The 17,621-nt window shown below is 35.7% G+C and overlaps 1 protein-coding gene across 4 annotated transcripts in view; it reads left to right on the forward strand.

The window, feature by feature from the left end:
- LOC141449740 (band 7 protein AGAP004871-like) overlaps positions 1-17,621 on the forward strand; it is a 35,447-nt gene that overhangs the window by 1,529 nt on the left and 16,297 nt on the right. For 2 of the 4 annotated variants that reach the window (XM_074119561.1, XM_074119497.1), the window contains exons 2-4: positions 379-465; positions 13,227-13,330; positions 14,618-14,773. In XM_074119561.1, coding sequence (XP_073975662.1) covers positions 381-465; positions 13,227-13,330; positions 14,618-14,773 — 345 coding nt within the window. In that variant the 5' untranslated portion in view covers positions 379-380. Of the gene's footprint in view, positions 1-378; positions 466-8,277; positions 8,422-11,057; positions 11,255-13,226; positions 13,331-14,617; positions 14,774-17,621 lie in introns of those variants that run through there. The other 2 variants (XM_074119718.1, XM_074119636.1) reach the window with 2 other exon arrangements.

The raw sequence follows: 17,621 nt of genomic DNA on the forward strand, positions 1-17,621 counted from the left end.
TTTCGAGGTTTCGAGACATTAAAGTTTTGCAGGGTAGGGTTGTCGGCCCAGCCCCCAGAAACAATGGGGAACTTTGGATTTAAAGGGTTTACTCTCTTTGCCGATGCTCTGTCTCTAAAGGAAGGTAGCCTTTGTGTATGTATGTATGTATTTATGTGAATGTAGCGTAGTGTATTGTGTCCCTTTTGTAAAGAGGAAGCGCATGGAGTACAGTCCTTGGAACCCTTGGGTTTGTAATACCCAGGAAGCTGCATGCAACAAGCGACCCCCTGCGGGATCATGTTTGTTAATTTTTAGTAATCTGTGATATTGTTTCTCATAAAAGTAAATCGCTTAAAAAAAAAATCTAAAGTCTTATTTGTAATGTTAACTTTTCAGTAATGGCTTCCGGCGATACTTCAGTGCCTAAAACTCAACCGGATGTGGAAACCGGAACTCCCTATCAACCTTCAACTTTGCAATTAAGTAAGTAAATGTGTAATAGTAATTATATTTATTCAATGCACCCTGTTTAGATCAAGTTTCCGTGCAAAATGTTCTAGATAATAGCAATAGATCTAATTGTAGAAAATCTGTCATTCTGAATGGTCCCATAGTGTGCGGTGCTTCTTCAAGGCAGTATTCTCGAGTCAATCTCACGTATTTTGAACCACAGCCGATAGCCGATCACCCAAACAAACTTCTTTACACTTTTCTTCTGCATTTTAATTCTTATAACTTTTTTCCTTTTTTTAATATTTTACTAGTGACTTCCTTGATTCATTTTAAACAACAACAATATGTTAAGGCAATTTGGTTCTTGAAAAAAGTTGATAATTGAAGTAGATAAAGTAATCACACATTACTTAAGTTTCGTTTTCCTTGTGGAATTTCCACCGTAACAGATAAGCGATAAAACGAGGAAAGTTCAAATTTATTGCTTAGTTTTAAGTGCCAACAGATGATGTCGACCAAATAAGCTTTCGGTCAAAATCTAGAAATGCCACTTTTAATTTTTTAAAAAAAGATTTTCACGAAAATGGTTTCAACGATTTTCTTTCGACTTTTACTAGTTGCTTATCTCTAGTTTTGTTCGTTTCATTTTATCAGGGGAATTCCATTTCAGGCATTCTAGGAGACTGGTAGAGTTAGGCTTTCCTCTATATCGTAGTGCCATCATTGGCTGTCTTGCCTTCCTGTACAGTATTAATAAAAATCAAATGTGGGGCTTAATAAAGCAATCTAGAAAAACTAATTAGCACGCAAATCATGCTGTGTCCTTGTCTGCAGCTTTTTTTTTTCAGTACAATAATGCAGTATTAGGTAAGCCCAACTTTTTGTACACATCTAAAAAAGGGGAACAATTGATTTAATTTGTTCGATAAGTGTTCAATAATTCTTTGATAGCATCATCTGCATCTTTAATTTAAATATGACCTCAATAAGTTATGAACAATAAAATGTTTTATTACCTTTTGAATCAATTAAGAACACTATCGACAGTGAATACTCACAGGACTTGCTTTTACCTCATGATTGTGGCAAACATAATTTTTACGTTAATAAATCTTCAAGTGAATTATTACCCTGGAAAAATGTTCTATAAAGTTTTCTCTATCTATTCTATTTGACTAGTTAAACTGACAAATTAAAAAATAATAATTTGAAATGTTTTTTTTTGTTTTTTTCGTTCAATTGGGTTGACTTACTTTGCCGACATTTTGATTGTATACCCAGTCAGTTAATTGCTGTTAAAATGTGTTCATGTTTGAGGCCTTGAAGATGATTTAAATAGACAAATGAAACGACGGCAAAGTAAATAAGATTTTGTTTTCTCTCCTTCGGTTAATTTTCAATTGATAGAACCAATTAAAATCATAATAATTTCATATAAGTTGCCTAAAAATTATAAAAATGATGTTTATAATCAGTAATGTTGGTAAGTCTTATGTTATTGGCAAGCCTAATAATATTCTCATAGTATGTCACTTTCAGGCCTAGATTACATTAGGGAACTTGCCCTGTTCCGCAAGGCGCTACAGCGAAAGAGGAGGCTTATCCTCCTGAATATTTAGTAGGAAAGTCTCTCCCCTCTTTGAAAGATCTAGGACTTTATCTATTGCCGTTTTTGTGAAAATGTTCTCCCCCTGGTGTGAGGTTGACAATATATATTATTTCAAACAAATGCTGTGTCAGCTGTGTGCCTAAGTCTGCCGCTGTGGGCCAATAATTAAAAGTTACCTGTTGTTATGCTTCATTATTATGATACCATTAAAAAAGCGGCTTGTTCCCAAACTGTTGAGAGAACTAGCTAGAGATCGATCGCTCCTGGCAGTTGTAAGAGGAGCTCATATTGAACAGCCAGCTACCTGCTTCAGGAATATACAGTGGTATCGCGGTTTTCGAACAAATCTAGAAATTCGAGAAAATATTGTCCTGAAATCCGAACAAACATTTGGAACTCGAACACCCGAGATGAGCCGAGTTGTTTTATATTTACAGTTTTAGATCTTATTTCTTGTTTAGATACATGATTTTACATAAAATATAAAAATTAGGCCAGTAAAACGGCATATTTCTGGGGCTTAGAAACTAAATACACTACATAGTTTACATTATTTCTTATGAGATAAATTGTTTTGGTTCTCGACCGCACTTCCGGAACGAATTGTGGTCGAGACCGAGGTACCACTATATTCAGTTTAGTTATTTCTAGAAGACAGCTGCCAATGACCATTTTCGTAGGAATTATCCCCAGCATAACGCTACCTCCAGTCTGCGCTACTTAGTTCAGTCTAATTCTCGCTCAGTGCTTTTAGTTCAATTAATTGCAAAATACAAGTTTCGTCTAGTTAAAAATAAGAGTTCTATTACAAAACTAGTAAAAAAAAGAAACTGCTCCGAAAGGTGATACATACATTCAGTTGGTTAAATTTGTCTTTCAAAAGCTTATTGTCGGGTTCTGCGTAGGCATCTATACCTAATATCAAATATGAACTTTGCCATGTTTCACTTTTGGTTTTCATGATGAACACACAGAGACCAAGTGTTATGGCAACACTATTCCTTACTCAGGATATCTGCCTCAAAACGTACATTTTGGATGAAAAGGAAACAAAAAAGCGAAGATCTATAGGTTGTTCTTCCTTTGATGAATGGTAAGAGAAAGATCATTAGTTTGTTGCAACAGATTTTAACCTGGTTAATTTAAATCTAACGCCTCTGTAAAACTGGCAGTGTATGATGATTCTATATTTAAACGGTGGCTGTCGTTTTAGGAAAGTTTATTTTTAAGCGCAGAATTTTGCTGCTGGAGTCAGTACCAGCAAGCTGTAGTCCATTGACCGATCCTGCCCAACACTGGTCAGAACTTCACTCTCCTTTGTCCTCAAATATTTCCCTATTTAATTCTTTAACTCGTACAAATCCAGAAATTTTATTTGAAAAATTCTTGTAGGCAAATTATAGTTTTGGGGCTGAAGAGAGATGAGCGTTGACTTTCACTCGGGAGCAATGGTTTCTTCTTTTTTCTGATACTGAAACTGAAAAAATGATGGGTAAATGCTGAATTCGATAAAAGGTGATAAATATGATGAATAATATTAATTGAATGGTCGCAAAGAATGAATCCTTATTATAATAAGTATATTTTTACTTAAAGATTTATTTCCGAGGAGGATTGAAGAGAAGATAGCCCCGCAATCTAGTCTTATCATCGTAGCAGTGCAATAAATGAGTGCCACTTTTACTGTGTGCCTTTTCCTCCTAGAATCCCTGATATGGGTTATCATGTACCACATTTACTTGTTGCAAGAATTGTTGCAGTTGTAAATTTCCATAAAAAGATCAAACAAAAAATATATTTATTAAAAAATTTAAATAATCTACAATAATTGTATGGTCTGGTAGCGTAGAATGCAGTATTTACGAATACCTGGAAATATTGCGTAATGTTTTTTCTTCAATTACTGAACTTTCATTTCCAAACATGGTGTGGTAACATAAATTCGATTCATTTTTTGATCAAAAATGCTTAAAAATACCCCAACCGTTCTCTGCCACTACTTCTTTCTGTGTGGTCACACTAAAAACTCTGCTAATTTTTGATAGAAAATAGATAAAAACTTAATTGTGCTAGTTTGAACTATTTTTGTGGGTATGCATTAGCCTATAATGTAGATGTAAATCTATTGAAATCAATGAATCAAACTGTTGTGAACACAGTTGCTACGGGAACTGCTATCAGCGGTTATTGGTCCAAAAGATACCGTTTTTGAGAGTATTGTTTCTTTCTTGTCCCCTAGACAAAGTATAGTTTTGATTCTTCTTAAATTACAGTACATTTTTTTTTCCGACAGATTTTGGAAATAGATTTTTAATTTGATTATTCTGCATAAATAAAGTGAGTATGATTTTTTTTTAGCGATTGCAATTTTAGGTCTATGCAGATAGATAAAAGACCCACTTTTGTCTGAAATTAATTTCAGTAACTGGGTTCAATGGAGAGCTCTGTGGACTGTAAAGCCACATAAGTTTTTTTTAATTTTACTGAACCATTGTTTAAATTAACTATAATTTAATACGAAATTCAGAGAGAAATAAAACTTTGCGAGTAGCTACAGTCACGTGAGTTTTCCATCGCATTATTTAATTCAATTTTTGATTGTTTCCGCCCCAGAAGTGTTGCCATCAGTGTCCTTATGATGGATGCCTGAACTGGGTTTTGCGTTTCTTAAACCTCCATTTCATCCCGATCCATCAAAATCAGTTGTTTTTCCAGTCAGCTTGAAAGGCGTCCTCTGATTTTCACTGAAATTGATCGAGTCAACAAGTTCGTCCACTTGAAAACATGATCGCTGAAAAATTATATTATACTAATTATTGTTAGTGCTTAAAAAAAGAAATTCGATTAAGTCTTACAGATTGCCAACCTGAAAGTTTGATGAAAATGGGACATCGTAGATTTGGCGATGGAGAAGATTTCAGCATGCAAGATTGGAACAATGATGGGTTCACATTGCCGGGCACTGCGTCAACAGCGACCAACTCCACTAGGCGGGCTAGTTTTGCCCGTTTGATGGTAGACACTGAAAAGACTGACCATGATAATGGTAAACTCTGGATTGTTATATGCACAGTGTTGTCCTGTATTGAACAATTTGTTGCTATTATGTTGGCCTTGCTCATTTGTGTTTCACTCCGAATCCTCCTGAGGGAGCAGTAGTGTTAAACTCAGTGTTCCTTACTCTAGCTCGATAGCCTGGCGAGATGTTCCTGTAAAAACTTCTGGAGTCTCTTCGAAGAGTCGAACGTTCAGCCGATTTCGAAGTCCGTCCTGCAAAGAGATAAAATTCTTAATAGTTCATTTTTCTTATTTCTGGCAAAACCTGCTGCAAAGAGATTTTGCTTTTAAGACCTGTTGTTTATGATTGTTAAGTCATTACAATCATACGAGAGTTGCTCTAGCATGCTTTGGTGGATGATATATTTGGCATTTTGCTATATCGCTAAAGTGTTCTTTCTGGTGAATACCTACAGAACCAGTGGAAATCTTTACAGAATCGTTGTGGATCTCTAACACAATTAAGTTTAAATAACATTTTAAAGAATATTCTCGCTTATTAATATTGCAAATTCATTATTGAGAAGTAAATTTAGTAACATTTGAAGACTTCCAATTTTCTTTGTATTTACGTCCTTCACATTTTAGTTTTCTGTCACATTTAAGCACTAAGCCTTGTTTTTTGCTTTTTTTTTTTAAGCACAATTGAATTTTAAAGAATACTTTTTTTTTTAGTAGGGTAAAAAGTGTGAAAAATTGCACGATTAAATTTTTAAATTAAAGTTTTAAAAATTAAACTGCAATTGAGAGAAATGTTGCAATAAGTAATAACCTGCACTCATAAACATCAATTTTCACAAAAAACATGTCAAAAGCGATAAGGCTTTATTGAGCAAAACGATAAGAATTACTTTTCTTTCAAATTTCTATCTATTTTATATTAGTGCTATCGTTTCAATTTTTTAAACAAAAAATTTAGAATGAAAATAAAATTAAAGAGGTTAAACCTATTTACATCCAATTGTCTATCATGTTTTCACAATGTTAATTTAATATGAAGTTTCACTTAGATTTTTTCACACATATTATAACCACATTTTCTGACTTACGATGTTTCACACAGACTAGTATTCTACTTTTGGAAGGTTAGATCCTTTAAAGCAGGGGGGCCAATCCATTATAAAAAATTTTTTTAGCAGTGAAAAGTCTAATCATAATTAATTATTATTATTGTTTTTGTTATTATTCATACATATAAACATGCGTAATACAATAATGACGAATTATGATATGGTCGAATAATATTTAATTTTTTTAATTAGTGAGACAGTGTTGTTTCTGCAACAGTGTCACTGTTGCAATGCGCGTATTTGCACAACATAAATTGATGTTGCAGTTTTTCATCCATTAAGTTCAAGTATGATTAATTTTTTAGGTAAATTTCATTTTTAAAAAAACGATTTGCAGGTATAAGTTGATCCAAAAGCGTTCACAATTTTTTTTGTGCCAGATTTCTCAAATTATAAAATGTTTCTTTTGTGGCGTAAGTGTAATAAACATTAATTTATTGATTCTGATGTTTCAAAAATGTATTTTAGTTTATTACTAAATTGGAAATCAATCAGTTCCATTTGGAGATAATTAGCAAATTTGGTAAAGTTTGGATTATTTTTTTCTGGTCATAAAATTATCCCGCAGGCTGGCCACCCTTGCGTCAAAAGGTCCATGAGGAGAGAAGTGAAAATGGAAGGATAATGTTCTACATTGTTATTATGAATGCATAGTTCAGCGCCTGTGTTCTTAGGCTCCCGTCAATTATAACCCATAACTCTTGGAAATCTGTATTGTTTTTAATTGGATTTGTTTTTCTGTTAGTGTCTTTAACATAACTACTAACATATTACTGTTAGCGATAAAAAGAAGAAAGCATAGAAGGCAGGACAATGGCCTGCTTTTGGGCATTGCCTCTTTAACCAATTACTAATGTATCGATAATCTATTTCTTCCTAATAATAGACTTCTTTTACATATTTTATCGTACATTGTCACCATTTCGACACAAAAAAATCATTAACCATAGGTAGTTTAGTCAGTTCGGGGAGTGCTGCCAAGTAGGTAATTCTCGACAATGCGGTAAGTATTGCTTGTGCTTCTGTAGTAGTTTTATTTTTCATTCTCTTACATCGTTTGGATTATCGATTTTGGGTTTTCATTGGAATTTCAATTTTGAGGAAAAGTGGTTTACATTGGACGTGTTTGTCTGTCCGTGATCGGCGCAATTCGAAATCTTTATCACCCCAAATATAATAGTTTAATTTTTAAATTTCTTTTATAATAGTTTGGTTACAATCGAACCAGTTTAATGGTTAAAAGTAATGGATGATGGTCGGATACCCAAAACGATATTGAAGCGGGCGAAACGGAAAGTGATACCTACCAAAGGCGTTAAAGTGAGCCTCATGGCAAACGACGTAAGGAATGAAACTGGCCATGATTGGAGTGGAGAGGAAAACGATGCTTCCAGTATGTTTAATTCTTATTAATTCATTATTCTTAATGACGTAAGTTTGGTGGAAGGAAAGCGGTCCCAAACGGAAAGTTTAAAAGGCAAAAAAATTATTCACATTAGCGAATATTTATTGTAAATGTCGCTGGCTGGCTGGTAAAAAGTAAAATGTTGGTTGTATGTGTGCAATTTCAAAACCGCATCTTGGACGGTAATTATCTAGATAAATTCAACTGACTAATTGTAGCATTGTTGCCGTAACCATTAACGACAATTTGTTTATTTCAAGGAAATATCCTATAATTAGTGCGAGACACTCTACGTTGTCTTGTTGTGCGAATCGATTGAAATGGTTGAGACAGTGCTATTATTTTATAGTACTGCCCCTCTTGAATCAAGAAGACATATTCTAACGTTTATTTCGACAAATTTCCCATCTTGGAAGTACAGTTAGATTTTTTAACGGATTCCTTCTGCGATTTGTTTTGCATATTTTCAAAAAGCTTCACGCCTGTTTTTATTGATAGCGCCATTTTTAAAGTGTAATAGAGTATGGAACAAATATTTTGAATTAATCATGACTGGAATATACTGATGACTGTGCAAGTCATTATAGACGTGGTCGTTCCATCACTCATTTAAGTAGCTACACCCGTAATATACCCGGTACCCACCGGAGTTCATCCCCTCTCTCCTAAATTCTTAATACCTTTTCAATTATGATCAAGTATTGATTCACCTTAGTATACAGGAGTTTGTACGCTCAGTTCGTGAGGTTCTAAGAACATCTACAGGTGTGACAATCTTAATAGTTCAAATGGTTTTTTACGAATTCTCAGATCTACAACTATGGAGAGAATACCCAGGCCTCGTGGTTAGTCAAATCTTTGTTTTTTGGCAGTTTTTAAGAAGAAAAAAAATTTGACGAACAATTCACTAAACTGTATCTAATAGCAATTCTCTAAGTTCTAATTCCTGTACATTCCTTAACTTCAATTCTTGCAACAAAATTTAATTTTTATCCAACTTGATACAGCCGTACTTCGTAGATTAAAAGGAAGTGGGCATAAACCAAATCTACATCTTAGCTAAAGAACGTTTTATGGCTATCTATTGTGTTGGTGCCGCAGCATTTGGGTATCTTTAATATGGGAATGCTTAGTTGATAAGCAAAAGGTTTATTTGTGGGTTCGCCAAACCTACACAACAGCTATCTCTACAGGCCCTATGTGGGTTTTATGAGTGTTTAGGGGAATTCATTGTGAATAATGTTAGTTCTAGCGGGCGATACCTCCAGCGTCGCCTAGATCCTTAAGTGCCTAGTCCAATTTCCTAATTTGTAAGGTTGCTCAATAAATTGAAACACTCTTTTCGAGCTATTGCTTGCCCATACCCACAGAGCTGAGGAACGAATATACTTAGTTAAAAGAATCGAATAAAAGTTCAGATCTATGTGGATATACGTCACGCGAGTACAGGAAAGTCATTGGAGACATTTCTTAGAAAAAACATGAAACAATTCAGTGATGAGGTTTTGCCAGACTGGCCGTCACTTTTTTAAATTAAACTTGACATTTTCGAATTTAGTCAATATTTGATAATCCAACAATTCGATTATATTTTAAAAAAATTAATTTAAAAAGAATACTACTTTAAAAATGTTTGTTGCAGTGTTACATCAGTGCTCTAATGGCTAGATTAAGTATTAATTTAAACCATTGTCCTGAGAGAACCTTTTAATTATTTTATGGTTGTAAAGCGCATGCGCAAGTACTAGATAGAGGGGTTCTGCTGAAGCGAACCTATGAACAGTCAGCTGATTAAGCACTTTGGCTCTTTTTTATTCTCACCTGGTTAGATAATCACTTTTTTTTTATTCTTTTTTTTTTTTTTAAATGTTTTACTAGAAAGAGCTATTTTATGTTTGTAAAAAAGAAATTTGAAATTTAAATACCCATTAGGGTTCTTATTTCTTATTATAGATAAAAGCAGCTGGCTAAATTGTTGACGTAATTCGAAATTCGTTTTTAGATTACAAGATGGCTTCTCTTGTTTTTTTTTTATAGGTTTCAACCTAACCTAAAAGTAAATAAATATCTTTTGAGTTTAGAGGAAATTCCTAGAATAATCTACAAATGCTAGGTAATGGTAGGTTGTAATTGAGAACATACGAGCCATGAGTTGGGATAGAAATGCTCCTCTGCTTGTGGGTAACAGCAATCAAGATAAGAGTCAGTGCACAGCTATGGTGAAGTGAATTTTTGGAATTGGTGATGGCGGGTGGGGGGGTGCACAGTTGACGTAAAGGTTTTTTTTTTTTTTTATTTTGCTGCAATGTTGTGCATGTTATTTTGCATACAAGAGAGACTGCGTCATCATCATTGTGTACCGTAGCGGGAACATGTACTTTTATCTATGCAGGGTTTTTGTTCTAGTTAGTATTCGGTGGGACACGTGACACAGTTGTTGTTTGGTTTTCTAAGGGATACCTGTAACGTAACACACAAGAGAGAGAGAGAGCTAAATGAAAAGGCCCCCTGCTCTCACTCTGTAGTAGTAGCGTGTAGTTTTATTGAACACCCCTTACAGGCACAGAAAGCACACGATTGTTGATGCCGTCTCTCTCTGGTGAATAAGTTCAAACTTGTCTGGCCACATTTCAACAATCAGCTGACAATACCAAGTTGCCAGAGTACTACGGATGACGTTCCCCGCCGGTTCGGCAGATAGCTAGCCCTGTCACTTCCTCTTTAACTCAGTTTCTCCATCAGTTTAATTTCATGTTGACAGTTCGCAGTATTCACATGAATAGATAATAAATATTCTCCCTCTCTACTCATTAAACTGTTAAAAAAGATTTATTTTATTATTTTTTTTATCGGGTGTAGACATTCACTTCGCCATTCGCATGATTTAGTTTTCTCACAGATTTTTTAAAACATTTTATTATTTCTATCGTAATATATTCTATTAACATGTTTATTCTGAAAAGTAAAAATAAATAAATAAAAAAAAAATAGCAACAATAGCAATGAAATAAAATATCTACTAACACTAATAAAAATGAATTTAATGAAGTTAAATGTTAGTCATGAACTGTCACTTCCAAAGCTGGTGTCCAGCTGGCCGAAGGTGTTGTCCTTCAAGGAAGCATCTTCGACCCACTCACAGCGTACCGGCAGACATCTCACTGTATCTCTAAGAAGACATACTGCTGGTACTTGAATGAATGAATGTAATTTAGGTTTAAATTTAGTGAACACCAAAAAAGAAAACAAACCATTAAGTAGGCTCTTCGTGTTACAGTTTCGAAACTTGGTTGAGTCCGTATAATTAAGTAGTTTCTCTTTTCAATAAAACCAATCAATCCGCTATAAATAGTATAATAAAAATCTACGTCATTCCTACAGTGCACTGTATTTCATCTTTCCAGATAACTGTTATCACATTGTACCTCCTCCACAACAATTTCAGTGATTACCATGCTTTATTGCTCTTACTCATAAACAGTTTGTGTTTAAAATTAACACTGTTTAGTTTAGTGCTAATTTTAGACGTAATGACGACGCAAGTTTTTTTTTTTAAACATTAAAATTTCTTATTTGTTTCGAATTTATTTCATCAAATTATTGAGTTTAAAATACTGTTTTATTTGGAGAAGGTTAAAGAAGACATGTCAGAACACGAGTATACCTCACTGGCTGATGGTAAGTGTATTGTTGGTTGATTTTTAAAAGGATTCATGCCTTAAAGGGTGGATGCCATGGTAATGTCAAGGGCTCCGTGAGAATCGCTATGAAACAATTACTTTAGATGTCGCAAGACGAATTGCAAGGAAGGCCATTACAGGAATCAAATAGTCAAAAGCTTATGTCCTCTGTGCAAAAATCACGACTCTGAAAATAGCTTAATCTAGTAACTGGCCTTTCCATACTGAGGCGCCACGGTAGCCGAGCGGATAAGAGGCGAGACCTGCGACGCTAATATGTATTGTGGTACTGGGTTCGATTCCCGGTCTTAGGCCTTGGATTTTATTTAATGGTTAATATGAGAAATTTATAGTAAAGAATGTTTGCTAGTCGCCTCCGTCCACGACACCTAATTGGTAGTTGGACGTTAAGCCCCGCCTGAAAAAATAGGCGATTACTTTACTTTACTTTACTTTCCATATTGAACACCCCGCAGGTTCAGAAAACATTCTCACCGGGTGGGGTTATTTATACTGGAACCTATGTTTCAAGATTGTCAGAATAAACTGGAGACGTTATCTGTTTGGCTACGTTGCTACCACAAGAGTGCGATGTGAAGTATTTGGCAGTCAGAGGAGAGAGCATTTCGCATTGTAGACTAGTTAGTAAGAAGGGAAGGATTTATCTTTATTGGATTATCTAGGAGTTGGAACAATAAGACTGAAGGATGCAGGAGATTGTTAAGATTCGCGAGTAGCTTCTGACTTCTTAATAGAAGATAGTTCAACATCTGAGCACATGTACCCTGGCAAATTCTCATTAAATTCAACATCTCTGTGACACCGATTCTCAACATCTCTGTTCCATCGCGGACTGGTTAAATTATTGTAATATTTATACTCATTTGATTTTCTCTCATTTCTCAAATCTCTAAATTATCCAAAATCTCCGAATTTTGGGACACACGTATTTCATGCTAACATTGTACAGCTTTTCTAAAACTATACCATAAAATCGTTTTGACTTTTGACCCTCCAATCGGCTGGTGAAGTGCATAGCCTTCTCTGTGATGAATACTCTGATCAATGGCAAACCAGTTTCAAACTTGTGAGAGATCAGTTGGGGAAAACAGCTGACGCTTTGGAAATAGTAGATATTTGAGATCTGTCAGAACTATTATCTCTCACTGTCAACGTTCACAACAATAAAAACCTGTGTGAATCTGGCGCTTGCAGTTTATACGAACAAACTCGGTCAGAATCAAAAACTACTCATACACTCATGTTATCTTAGAACACTCAAACTGAAGGAGTGTTTAAAAATACATCGTCGTATGTATGTTCCTTTTATCTGTCGCTTGATATGCGTTTTCAATAATTTAAGATTTTGATTATTTGCGTTTTAAAAACTGTTTGTGGTGGTTTTTAAAAGGAAGTTTCGAATTTCAAAGAAATTAGGATTTCTTGTAGAAATATCAAAAACTTATTAGATGTGGGGCCGTGCATCTACTTCAGGCTTCTGAAAACTCAGCCAGAGCAGATGTACTCGTAAGATTGAAGAATCTCTATGTGGTTGGCACTCTCAGTGACGTAACTTCCCCTTAGGCTCCAAGGCTCAGCATGTCCTAAAGATTTTCTGAAAAAGAAAACTGCTTTTATTTATCTTTCGTAACTATCTATATTTCAGAATGCACCTTAGATAAATTTTAATTTCTCTTTATTAGAATAAACGATGAATGTTCAAGAATTGAAGTCTGGGGCTTTTCGCAGCCTCCTGCGCTTGCGTAATAGTCCTTTCCGTTTTCTAAAAACCCCACTCTTTTCGAACAAAAAATACCTCACAAAATCCATTTCCGGTGGAAATTCTATTCGAATATTTTCTCTTAAAAGGGAAAGTAATGACTCAATCCCTAGTCAATGGGATTCTCCTAAAAGCTCTAAATTTATAAATCTAAAAAATTATTAATTTTTTTTTTTAATTTTGATTTCAGCATCCGATAATGAACCAATGGGTTTCATCGAGATATTGGCTACCGTCGGAGCTTTCTTCTTCATGATCATCACCTTTCCGGTCTCCATATTTATGGTTTTCAAGGTAGGTTCTATATATATATTTTGTCTTTGTGTAAGCTTCTCTTGAGAATGTCCAGAACATCCTGTCCTCTCTCTCTATTCTCTCTAAGGCTCAACAGTCCTTAAAAGGACCAAGGCCTCCACCACTATCCTCTGCCATTCCTCTCTTTCTTGGGCTCGCGTCCGCCACCTTCTTACGCCCATCGCCCGCAGATCCTCTTCCACCTGGTCGATCCATCTATTTGGTGGGCCATGGTTTCTGAACAAGACGCTTTTTTCCGGTGTGGAGTTGTTAGCCCCACGCCCAACCCCCGCTAACTTGGAGGACCTGTGATTTTGAGGGTTTACTTCCTTGGCTACGCCAAAGCCTAGTGGCGGTGGCCCTAGGTTATGTACTGTAAATGACCTGTCCTAGTTCCCTATTTCCTCGTCACATTCGGACGCTACTGTCCTTTCTTTTTCAGTAGTAACTGTCGGTATCCCAAAGCTTGCCCAATCATCACAGCCAACAGAACTATTGGAGAGACGTAATAATGCAACCTTTATATATCTATCTGCCCCCCAGTGCCCGGCAATAATTGCTCACTTCCATAGCATTCCAACCAAGTCAAAGACCTCTGAGAAATCTTAGAATCTGGAAGGATATTTGCAATTCTAAGCCTCGCAAATGTCGCCAGGCATTTATCTTTAAAAGACGCCTTCACTGGTGCTGGCATGTCGTTTTATAAGCCCATTGACAATTCTGCGTGAGGAAACCAGACAGTCCTTATCTAAGGAGGCTTCAGATTTCTTTCGATCTTTTAATTACCAGCCTCAGTTCTGGGACGTCACTTGATTGGCTAATGCACCGCTGCGAAACGATCAAATCCTTATTTTAAAAACGTTATTACGCCAAAATTATTCAAATTAAGTGAAAAAAAAGTAAAAAAAAAAAATGCTTAGATGTTACACATAAAGATTAAATATTAAATTGAGGTAGACACATAATTTTAACTTTAATTTTAATTCATCATGTTTATTACATGTTATTAAATTATTTTTTATGGCTACAGTGATAAAGATTACAAAACAAAATTATTGACTAATTTTGGGAACGTATAAGTAGAGACTAGGGTAGCCGCAAGAACGCCAAGTTGAAGTGCCTAGTCGGTCGACTTCACCGAGAAGACTAAAAAGGTCGATCAGAGTCCTAGGGTAAGGGAGACTCTGTTCTGCTAGACCTTCATGTGTTCCGGCAATCAATGCTAAAATCCCGGAAGAAGAAAAGCTACCTGTAACTTCTTCTAATTTTTTAAACCATCTTTTTTAGGTTGTACAAGAGTATGAACGAGCCGTAATATTCCGTTTGGGCCGGCTAAGAGCAGGCGGTGCAAGAGGACCTGGCATATTCTTCGTATTGCCATGTATCGATGTATACGCTAAAGTCGATCTGAGAACTGTTTCATTCGATGTTCCACCGCAAGAAGTAAGGAAAGCCATTAATTTTTAAATTAGGGTTTTAATTATTATTATTTTTATTTGTATTCATGAGTTTCTCATGAGCTGTACAGATGATTTAGTAAGGGTAATACCTTTGTGTCGACAGAATCTTTGACTGGTACAGAGCGAACAAATGGTAATAAATTTGCTGAGTATTGTGTTTGCTCCTTACAAACAAAGATTCTGTTGCAACAAACTTTTAGTCTGCCCGATTAGGTTATCAATTTGATTGTGCGGTTAACACTGATTAAGCACTATAGTAAGGTAGGTTATAGAGTTATTGGTTATAGAGGTTGTTATCAGGACGGGTAGATTAAAACAGTATTGTTAGTGGGCACAATAGTTACGAGTTTCAGTTGTGTAAATTTTCACCACCAGTTGATGGGAGTTGGTTGATTAACTCAAGTTATTAACTTAGCACCGTACTTCAGTTTAACTTCTGCCTACTGTCACCGAAGAGTTGAAGTTCTTGCCTAGGCTTAAAACTAATTTTCCCGTTTCTAAAGGTGGAGGTTCAAAAAAAAAAAAAAGTTATATTTTGTAATTATAAAATTATTGCCTAAATATTCATGAAATTCTGCTTATATTATACATTTTAAGTATTTTAATTGGTTCAAATAGAGAGAAGAATAGTTTTTTTCCCAAGCGCAAAAGCAGAGGAATTCACGATCTATTTAAAGAAAGTTAAGTAAACTATAAAGGTGCAACTGTAAACACAAGGGGTCTTTTTTTTTCTTTTTCTTTTTTAAAAAAAAACATTTTCGGAACTCGTAGCGATTTCCGCACGACAGGGAATATCGAGATATTTTTATTTTGTTTCCAAGTCACACTTTGTTTTTGTTCTTCTCTAGAATAAGGAGGAGGTGCCTGGCTCTAAGTACACCATTCTTTCACATATCAATAATTTCTGTTAGATACTTCGTGTATTCGTGTTAGAGGCGCCACTGGAATCAGTGGTAGAGCTGAGGAATCATATCCTAGTAGTATTAATTAACCTCTGGAGCCCTTATGGCCTGAACGACTGCGTTGCAATTGTTAGGTTCCAGTTAAGATCTTTGGCTCGAGATTCAATTCTTTCTTTTTAATCAAAGCTGCTGTTGTGGGCTAAAATGTAGTTAGTTATAAAAGCCTATTGAAAAGCAGTATTTAATGAAAATATTTTGGGTTAGTTCAGCCTTGAAGCTCTAAGGAGACGCTTAATACGTCACTAGTATTAAGTGATTTAACGCTACAAATAGATCATTCCACTAAATTAAAGAAAAAAATGCCTAATTTATTTCACTCTATATTACGGGGGTCGTTTGAAAAGTCCGTGCAAAGTCAGAGAGATAGCTCTACTGGCGCGTATCGAGGTTATGTAGTTAGTAGCATCTCTTGGAAGAACACACACCAAGTTTCAGCCAGATCGGTCTATTTCTTTGTGTTTGGCATTCGTTTGAATCGAGGAAGTCGAGTGATTTTCAAAAAATGGACGAAAAAGAATTTCGTGTGTTGATTAAACACTACTTTATGAAAGGCAAAACGCCTCAGGAGACTAAAGAGCAGCTTGATAAACATTATGGTGACTCTGCACCTTCGATTAGAACAGTTTATAAGTGGTTTCAAAATTTTCGGAGTGGCCATATGGGCACAAGTGACGCTGAACGTTCTGGACGCCCTGTTGAGGTTACTACTCCAGAAATCATTGATAAAATCCATGATATGGTGATGGATGACAGAAGAGTGAAGGTGCGTGAGATTGCTAGTGCTGTGGGCATCTCGAATGAACGGGTACATAATATTTTGCATCAACATTTGGACATGACAAAGCTATCCGCAAGATGGGTGCCGCGATTGCTCACGCTTGACCAAAAACGAAATCGTGTGAAGTGTTGCAAGGACGGTTTGCAGCTGTTCCAGAAGAATCCGCAGGACTTTAAGCGTCGTTTCGTCACTGTGGATGAAACATGGATACATCACTACACTCCTGAGACCAAAGAACAATCTAAACAATGGGTTACCAAGGGGGAATCTGCGCCAAAAAAGGCGAAGACCGTTCCTTCGGCCGGAAAGATTATGGCGACTGTCTTTTGGGATTCGCAAGGAATAATCCTCATCGACTATCTGGAAAAGGGTAAAACTATTACAGGTGCATATTATTCATCGTTATTTGACCGTTTGAAAACCGAGCTGCAAGAAAAACGCCCACGATTGGCCCACAAAAAAGTCCTTTTCCATCACGACAACGCACCAGCTCACCCCTCAGCAGTTGTGGTCGCATAATTAATGGAAATAGGGTTCCAACTCGTTTCACATCCCCCCCTATTCTCCAGACTTGGCTCCCTCGGACCACTATTTGTTCCCCAATATGCAGAAATGGCTGGCGGGAAAAAGATTTTATTCAAACGAGGAGGTGATTGCAGAAACGAATGGCTATTTTTCAGACTTGGACAAATCCTATTATTCGGAAGGGATCAACAAACTAGAGCAGCGTTGGACGAAGTGTTTAAGACTAAAAGGAGACTATGTTGAATAATAAAAAAGGTTTACCCCAAAAAATTAAGTAGTTTTTATTTTTGCACGGACTTTTCAAACGACCCTCGTATTTAAAAGACGCCAGCTGGCACTAAATGCAGAATTCTCAAAATTTTAGTGATTTTTTTTGGGGGGAGGGGGGATTAAATTTGGCAAAAATAATTTTTGGGTATTTTTTGATCTCACGTAAAAGATGAAAAACAAAAAACTAATTTGTCCAATATATTATAAAATTATATACAGTCGACTCTCGATAAATCGAAATCCAAGGGACTACAAGAAAAAATCGAATTATCAAGGAGTTTGAATTATCAAGAAGG

Source organism: Rhodnius prolixus, unplaced genomic scaffold (genome assembly GCF_049639745.1).
Source record: "Rhodnius prolixus isolate KJV_2025 unplaced genomic scaffold, Rpr scaffold_1, whole genome shotgun sequence".
Classification (NCBI taxonomy): Eukaryota; Metazoa; Arthropoda; class Insecta; order Hemiptera; family Reduviidae; genus Rhodnius; species Rhodnius prolixus.